Consider the following 9,091-nt stretch of genomic DNA (forward strand, 5'->3'; position numbering starts at 1 on the left):
CTCTCTCTCCCCTCTCTCCCTCTCCCTTTCCCCCTCTCTCTCCTCTCTCTCCCCTCTTTCCCTCTCTCGCTCTGCCTCTCCCTCTCTTCCTTCCTCCCTTCCTCCCTCCCTCTCTCTGCAGAGCCACCTGTTTATCCCAGCATCTCTCTCTCTCTCACTGCAGGACTAATTGTTTATCCCAGCATCTCTCTCTCTCTCTCTGCAGGGCTACCTGTTTATCCCCACATCTCTCTCTCTCTCTGCAGGGCTACTTGTTTATCCCAGCATCTCTCTCTCTCACTGCAGGACTAATTGTTTATCCCAGCACCTCTCTCTCTCTCTGCAGGGCTACCTGTTTATCCCCGCATCTCTCTCTCTCTCTGCAGCACTAACTGCTTATCCCAGCATCTCTCTCTCTCTCACTGCAGGACTAATTGTTTATCCCCGCATCTCTCTCTCTCTCTCTCTCTGCAGGGCTACCTGTTCATCTCGGTGCTGATTGGCACGGGCAGCGACCTCTTCAACCTCATCATTCAGAACATCAAGAACGACCTGCAGAGCCGCAACCCCATCTTCGTCTGCCTCGCGCTGCAGTGCATCTCCAACGTCGGCTCGATCGAGATGGCCGAGGCGTTCGCCGCCGACATTCCCAAGCTGCTCGTGTCGCCGTGAGTTACAGCTGCGTGTGCGCGCGCGTGCGGGAACGCGTTAGAGGTGCACGCGTGTGCTGCTGATGTGGCACCGTGTTCGTTACAGATACGAGCGCTCGCTCGTCACAGATACACATCACAGACATGCTTTGTAGTCATAGAAGATGCGTGCCACAGTCACAGCTACGTGTCACAGTCACAGTTATACATCACAGTCACAGNCTACACCATCACAGTCACAGTTATACATCACAGTCACAGCTACACCGTCACAGTCACAGCTACACTGTCACAGTCACAGCTACGTGTTACAGCTAAACAGTCACAGCTACACCGTCACAGTCACAGTTATACATCACAGTCACAGTCACAGCTACACGTCACAGTCACAGCTACACCGTCACAGTCACAGCTACATGTCACAGTCACAGCTACTTGTCACAGTCACAGCTACATGTCACAGTCACAGCTACACCGTCACAGTCACAGCTACACTGTCACAGTCACAGCTACACCGTCACAGTCACAGCTACATGTCACAGTCACTGCTACATGTCACAGTCACAGCTACATGTCACAGTCACAGCTACATGTTACAGTCACAGCTACATGTCACAGCTATGCGTAACAGTCACAGCTACGTGTCACAGTCACAGCTACATGTCACAGTCACAGCTACATGTCACAGTCACAGCTACACCGTCACAGTCACAGCTACGTGTTACAGTCATAGCTATGCGTAACAGTCACAGCTACGTGTCACAGTCACAGCTACATGTCACAGTCACAGCTACACCGTCACAGTCACAGCTACATGTCACAGTCACAGCTACACCGTCACAGTCACAGCTACGTATTACAGTCATAGCTACATGTAACAGCTATGCGTAACAGTCACAGCTACATGTCACAGTCACAGCTACATGTCACAGTCACAGCTACAACCAGGGTAACAGCTAACCGTCACAGGTCAGCAGCTACGACGTGTTACAGTCATAGCTACACTGTCAGCAGCTATGCGTACAGTTTTCACAGCTACATGTCACAGTCACAGTCTACTGATCACAGTCACAGCTCATGTCACAGTCACAGCCTACACCGTCACACGTCACAGCTCCGTGTTAGCAACATCAGCTGATGGCGTAACCAGTCAAGCTACGTGTCAGCAGTCACAGCTTATTATGTCCAGTCACAGTACAGTCGTCACAGTCACAGCCTACATGATCACAGTCACAGCATACACAAGGGCCCGTCACAGTCACAGCAACCGTATTACAGTCATAGCTACATGTAACAGCTAATGCGTAACAGTCAGCAGCTACATGTCACAGTCGGACTAGCTACATGTCACAGTGCCACAGCTCACAATGATCACACGTCACACACACAACTCGGCTAGCGCCGTCACAGTCAAGCTACGTGTTACAAGTCATCCGGCTTACATTGCTCACAGCTATGCGTATACAGTCACAGCTACATGTCAAGCAGTCACACGCTACATGTCAGCAGTCACAGCTAATGTCACAGTCACAGCTACGTGTCACAGTCCAGCACGCAACGTGTACACGTCACCAGCTGCACGTCACACCATTCCGAATCAGGCTTTCATCGACCGACGTTACGCTAATGGCCGTGCTGGCGTAACGTAGAATGAAACGCCACATTCGTGTGCAGGGGACAGACGATCGCTGTCGTACCAGAGTGCGCCTCTGTCTGCTGCCGCTTGTTCCGCACTCCCCCGAATGCATTCCGCCAGGCGCGAGTACACGTCTCGCACGAATCCATCTAGTCAACGATCAGCACATGGTGAGCTGCGGGCAACCCTCTCGTCCTCTCTCGTCTCCGTCGCCCTCCACTCTCGCTCTCGCTATCTCTCTCTCTTCCTCATCTCCTCTCCGAGAATCTCTATTCTCTCGGTCTCCTCTCCTCTCGCTCCTGCTCTCCTCGTTCTCTCTCATCTCTCTCACTCTCATCTCTCTCTCTCTCTCATCTCTTCTCTCTCTATTCTCTCTCTCTTCACTCCTTCATCGCTCCTTCTCCTCTCTCTCTCGTTCTCTCCTACCTCCTTTCTCTTCCTCTCTCTCTCTCTCTCCATACTCTCTCTCCTCTCTCTCTCTTTCTCTCATTCTCTCACTACCTCCATCGTCGTCCTCACATCTATCTCTACTTCTCTCTTCTCTCTCTTCTCGCCCTTCGTCCTCCTCCTCTCCTACTCTCTCTGCATCTCTCTCTGCCCTAAAGATAGCCTCCAATGCCGACGCAAGGTATCAGACGGATAGAACGCAATACAGGGACAAAGACTGGTAGGCGCGAGCATCACATGGTAGGGAACGGTGGGGTTCATCAGTACAACTCCATGAGGGTTTCGCGTGGACTTTCCAGTCCCCCGCGCCTTAGCGTCCCCATCGTGAGCGGCATCTTTCTATGACCACCGGGCGATGCTCTCTCTCTCCTCTCTGTCGTCGTCTCTCTCTCTCTCTTCTCTCCCATCCTTTTCCTCATCCATCTCACCTGGAAACGCTACCCCACAATCTCTCTCTCTCTCCAACTCATGCATCCAGTCTCTATCTCCTATCAATCTCTCCTTCTCTCTCGCTCGGTCTCTCTTGCTTCGTCTTGCTCTCCTTCGTCAGTCCTCTACCTTCTGTCCTCTCCTCGTGCCTGCTCCTCCTCCCCCCCCTCCCGTGGACTGTACGTTAATGGTGACGTACTCGGTTAGGATCTAGTCTCAGGGCCCCACACCTGCTTAAGGTGTTCGCCCTGGTCTTTAATGGTTGACGGATGTAACAGTGCGGTGTTATGTGGACCTCCCCTGGCTCCTAACGGTAGGGTTATGGTGTCCTGATTGGTGTAGGGTTTTTGGATGAGCCTGGTCTAGGCTATACCCTGCGCCTCCATGCGAATAAAATCTGGTTAAGATTAGGCTCAAGCGGTGTTGGGTTAGGGTTAGGGTTGAGGTATCCTGGTTAGGGTTAGGGCTAGGGTATCCTGGTTAGGGCTAGGGGTAGATTGGTTAGGGTTAGGGTATCTTGGTTAGGGGTAGGGCTATATTGGTTACGGTTAGAGTAATCTGATTACGGTTATGGCTAGGGTATCTTGGTTAGGGGTAGGGCTATATTGGGTAACCAATCTAGGTAAGGGTTAACTTAAAATAAGCCGACCTGACTCGGGTACCCTGGTTGGGCTATACGGGGCTGGGGGGATTGGCGTTGGGCTTTCAGACTAGAACCCTTTAAGTAGGGCCAGTGTTACACAGCTGGGTTACGTATCGCGAGGGAAATGACTTTGAGGGCAGCTGTAGTTTGCAGCAGTCCTAGTTGTGGTACTGTCTGGGCATTGGGTGGCATTGGGGCCATTGGACGCAGTTTACACTATTAAGTGGCCCCCCCCGCCGCGCCCCCCGGCCGCCCACACCCGCGCCCCCCCCCCCCCCCGCCCGCCCGCGCGCGGCCCCGTGAACAAAAGACGAACATACTTTGATTCCTGTAGGAGAATCTATCAAAGATGTCTCTAAGAATAGCTGAGTTCGTGGGGAACAATACGCCACTAATATGGTACCGACACCAAGGTAGTACAATCACTACACTACCTGTAACCGTTGGTCGTACACCTGTGCAGTGAACCCTTTAAATCGCAAAGCTATAGTAGTATGAGTAAAAAGGGAGGGCCCTTGCATTGTGGAATCGGACTTGGGATCGTCGGCTGTTTCCTATATCCGTAACAGCCCAAGAAACAAATAAGGTGTTGGTTACCGTTTCCCTGGACCTACCTATCTTTATTCCCGCCAGCGCAGTCCCTAAACATTTTATTGTCATTTCCTTAAAAAGTAAAAAAAAAAAAAAAAATTTAAATAACAAAATATGAATTGCAGTTCCTGCCTTCATAACGGCACACACGCTCGAGCATCCTTCGGACATCGTTCGTAAAATAAAATTTGTTTCAGTAAAATAAAATGTTTTTGTCTACCCTACTCGTCCTTTTTTTTTGGACAATGAAACGGTAACCAACATATATTTTTGTTCTTGGCCGGTGAGGAGGTGGGTGTGTGTGTGGCTGGCTATGTAAGGGTTGTGGTCGTACGTCGTCACTGTGTGCGTGCTTGTGTGTGCAGGGAGTCGTCACAGCTGCTACAAGTCTCATCGAAGCTCTTGTGAAGAGGAATCCAGAGGAGTACACGGGCTGCGTGTCCCTCGCCGTGTCCAGGCTGAGCCGGGTGAGTGCATGCACGTGTGTGTGTGCGTGCGTGCGTGTGCGTGTGTGCGCGCACGCGTGTGTGTGTGTGTGTGTGTGTGTGTGTGCGTGCGTGCGTGCGTGCGTGCGTGCGTGCGTGCTGTATTTGCATGCACACGTGCATTTATGTGCGCTCATGCGTGCATACACATTATGTATGACATGTCTCCATCTGTGTGGACTTACGTGTGTGTGTGTGTGCGTGCGTGCATGCGTGCATGTGTGCGTGCGTGCATGCATGTGATTGGGTATGTGCTGGTGTGCGTGTGCGCGTGTACTTGCGTATGTGTGCGTGCGTGTATGTGTGCGTGCGTGTACTTGCGTATGTGTGCGTGCGTGTATGTGTGCGTGCGTGTGTGTGTGCGTGTGATTGCGTGTGTGATGTGTGTGCGTGTGTAAGTAGAGACTTGAACGGGCGATGCCTCCCTGCTGCAGATTGTGACATCTTCCTACACAGACCTGCAAGACTACACTTACTACTTTGTGCCTGCGCCATGGCTGTCAGTGAAACTCCTACGACTCCTGCAGAACTACCCACCACCTGGTAGGTGCACTTGTGCTTACACAACAGACACTAGTTACAGATCGTGCTTTAGCTTCCACACAACAGATGCATACAACCGCGTGTTCATTTAATCGTTGATGCTGACTCGCCTTTTCTCTGCCGCGCTTTGTGTAACAGTACTATCCTAACTTGTAGCATTATTTTTGTTTCTATTTTTATTTCTTTTCGTAACGGTGATTGGTGGTACTTGTGCGTAAGCCACATGTAAATGTTCTTGCTGGTATGGTACGACTGTAAGGTCTGTGATGGTGTGTCGTTGCCCGTTGTCATGACGCCAGTTTGTCTGGTTCTCCGCAGAGGACCCAGCCGTGCGAACGCGACTCACTGAGTGTCTTGAGACTATACTCAACAAGGCGCAGGAGCCGCCCAAGTCGAAGAAGGTTCAGCACTCGAATGCGAAGAACGCTGTCCTGTTTGAAGCCATCAGCGTCATTATACAGCAGGACAGGTAAGTGGCGGGGGGGGGGGCAGGGTTGGTCAGGGCAGGGCGTAGCCCGTCTGCCGAAGCTACGCAAAGCTAGAAGTTTTTTGGTTGTTGTTGACGTTGGCCAGTTACGAGTTATTGATATGTGAGTTGCTGATGCCATCTGGGCAACTGGTGACTGACTGAATCTAAATAGGATCTATTTACTGAACGTACCTTCTGAAGTAATATTACCCTGTGGTATAAATTTAACGTGAGCTCAAGTGTAGTGTAAGTTAGGAATTAATTGGGAGGGAGTATTATTAGATGTTATATAATAATAACAACCATAATAATAATAATAGTAATATACAGGTTAAGGGTAGCTAAGTAAATGTACAGGTAAGATAACTATAATGTGATAATAATAATAATAAAATTGAAATTGAAAACTAAAAATCAAACACTAACAAAATAGTAACGACGATGGCTAAATCGTTAGCAGAGTGAACCTAACTGCCTATGCGCGTCTGTGTTTCAGTGAGCCTAATCTGCTGGTAAGAGCTTGCAATCAGCTAGGACAGTTCCTGCAGCACAGGGAGACCAACCTTCGGTATGATTTCACTAATACTTCTTAGCTAATTATAATAATCTTTCTTTCTTTCACTCTCTATATGTTTGTATATATATATATATATATATATATGATATAATATACGCACAGGCACAGCTACCTGGCGCTGGAGACTGTGTCTACTTGCTACCCCTCTCTCTCCCTCCCTATCTCCCTTCTCCCTCACTCCCTTTCTCCATCCCTCGCTTTCTCCCTCCCTCCCTTTCTTCCTCACTCTCTTTCTCCCTCACTCCCTCTCTCCCTCCCTCTCTTCCTCCCTCCCTCGCTTTTATATAATCCTATATATACTATAGTATGACATGTGTTTTGCTCCCTCTCTCCCTCTCTCCCTCTCTCTCTCTCTCTCTCTCTCTCTCTCTCCCTCTCTCCCTCTCTCCCTCTCTCCCTCTCTCTCTCCCTTCCTCCCTCTCCCCCTTATATAATCATATATATACATAGCATGCTATACACGCATGTGCACACCTACCTGGCACTGAAGACAATGTGTCTACTTGCTCCCTCCCTCCCTCTTCTCCCTCTCTCCCTTCTTCCTCCTTCCCTCTCCCTCCCGCTCTCCCTCCCTCCCTTATATTATTAATCATATATATATATATATATATATATATATAGTATGACATACGTACATACCACGCTTATTGGCGCTGAGACGAGCGTGTGTCTGCTTGCCCCTCCCTCCCTCTTCTCCCTCTCTCCTCTTCCTCCTTCCTCTCCCTCCCGCTCTCCCTCCCTCCCTTATATTATTAATCATCTATATATATATAGTATGACATACGTACATACACAGCTATCTGGCGCTGGAGACGATGTGTCTGCTTGCTCCCTCCCTCCCTCTTCTCCCTCTCTCCCTTCTTCCTCCTTCCCTCTCCCTCCCGCTCTCCCTCCCTCCCTTATATTATTAATCATCTATATATATATAGTATGACATACGTACATACACAGCTATCTGGCGCTGGAGACGATGTGTCTGCTCGCGACGTCGGAGTTCTCGCACGAGGCCGTCAAGAAGCACCAGGAGACGGTGATCAACGCGCTGAAGACGGAGCGCGACGTCAGCGTGCGCCAGCGCGCCGTCGACCTGCTGTACGCGATGTGCGACAAGACGAACGCGGAGGAGAAGCGTATAGAGTAGTCTGCAGTCTCCAGGTACTGCAGCATGTGGTGCACGACCTCCCCATCCTCCTCTCTCGCTCACCATCTCCTCTCTCCTCTCCTCCCCCACCCTCCCTCTCCACCCTCCTCCCCATCCTCCTCTCTCGCTCACCATCTCCTCGCGTATAGAGTAGTCTGCAGTCTCCAGGTACTGCAGCATGTGGTGCACGATCTCCTCTCCTCCCCCACCCTCCCTCTCCCCCTCCTCTTCCACCCTGCGTATAGAGTAGTCTGCAGTCTCCAGGTACTGCAGCATGTGGTGCACGAAAGGAGATGGTGAGCGAGAGAGAGGGGGAGAGGGAGGGTCGAAGAGGAGGGGAAGAGAGGGGGGCACTGGAGGAGGAGGGGAGAAGGGGGCAGACACTGAGGAGATCTTGAGCGACTGTGCGGTGGGGTGGGAGGGGGGTCACTGGGGGAGGAGAGGAGAAGGGGGCAGACGCTGGGGATGTGGGGGAGGACCAGATTTCACGTTTATATGATATTACAATCCTTTTGCTTTTAAATTAATAAATAAGAAACACCCTCGGTCTCTGTAGCGCTTGGCTGAAAAGTGGTTTTGCGCAACTTTTCAGATCGTGCGCTTTGAGTGACGCCACCGTCGTTGTAATCAAACTGTAGTCGTTGGTTTTAAAACATAAAAAAAAAAAATTTCTAATGGTGATTGAACCATGAAATTTTTTATGTAGCGTAATTTTAACCTAAATTAACTGAAAACAACCCTAGAAGCTAGAGTAAAAGATTCCTTTAATGGAACTGTTGTGTTTAAAGGCAATACTGGCTACCTTGTTGTGTTCACACGTTCCTGTATGTGGCAGGTGCTGAAAGTTGCCATCTTGGCCGAGAAGTATGCTGTTGATTACAACTGGTATGTCGACACCATTCTCAACCTGATCCGCATTGCTGGCGACTACGTCAGCGAAGAGGTGCGTTCACTTGTTTTCCCAGCGAATTTAACCAGATTGCGGCGAAGCTGGGAGCAGAGGAGCGCGTAGGCAGGCAGACTCACAGACCTGTAGGCAGACAACCAGGCTGCCAGCTACCTAGATAAATGTTTCTTAACAATTATGTACAAATGCAACAGTGTAACAATGAGTGATGAATCTGTATATATGGTAACTGTTATCGTTCAGGTGTAGTATAGAGAGATGATCTAATCTATATTTCAGTTTGTATGTATGTATGTATGTATGTATGTATGTATGTATGTATGTATGTATGTATGTATGTATGTATGTATGTATGTATGTATGTATGTATGTATGCCCCCTATGCCCGGCCAAACCGCCCAAGCGATCTGGATGCAATTTTCAGAGGGGATTTCCTAGACGAAAAAAATCCCAAAAAAGTTGAAAAAGTTCAAAAGTTAAAAATTGATAACAATTCAATAGATGGCAGTGCGTACAGGTTAACATGACGTACGTGTGAATCCATGGTGTATACCCTTAACGGCGCAGTGGCCTAATCGCTAGAACATCCGTCTC

The 9,091-nt window shown here is 49.7% G+C and overlaps 1 protein-coding gene across 1 annotated transcript in view; it reads left to right on the plus strand.

Annotated features, from left to right (window-relative positions):
- Positions 1-9,091, plus strand: part of LOC106805081 (AP-2 complex subunit alpha-like) — a 39,295-nt gene that overhangs the window by 28,354 nt on the left and 1,850 nt on the right. Inside the window, exons 2-9 of the mRNA XM_014806560.1 lie at positions 454-647; positions 2,279-2,435; positions 4,741-4,842; positions 5,295-5,403; positions 5,722-5,872; positions 6,369-6,440; positions 7,401-7,579; positions 8,379-8,533. Coding sequence (XP_014662046.1) covers positions 454-647; positions 2,279-2,435; positions 4,741-4,842; positions 5,295-5,403; positions 5,722-5,872; positions 6,369-6,440; positions 7,401-7,579; positions 8,379-8,533 — 1,119 coding nt within the window. The remainder of the gene's footprint in view (positions 1-453; positions 648-2,278; positions 2,436-4,740; positions 4,843-5,294; positions 5,404-5,721; positions 5,873-6,368; positions 6,441-7,400; positions 7,580-8,378; positions 8,534-9,091) is intronic.

This window comes from Priapulus caudatus, unplaced genomic scaffold (assembly GCF_000485595.1).
Source record: "Priapulus caudatus unplaced genomic scaffold, Priapulus_caudatus-5.0.1 Scaffold99, whole genome shotgun sequence".
NCBI classification, from domain to species: domain Eukaryota; kingdom Metazoa; phylum Priapulida; class Priapulimorpha; order Priapulimorphida; family Priapulidae; genus Priapulus; species Priapulus caudatus.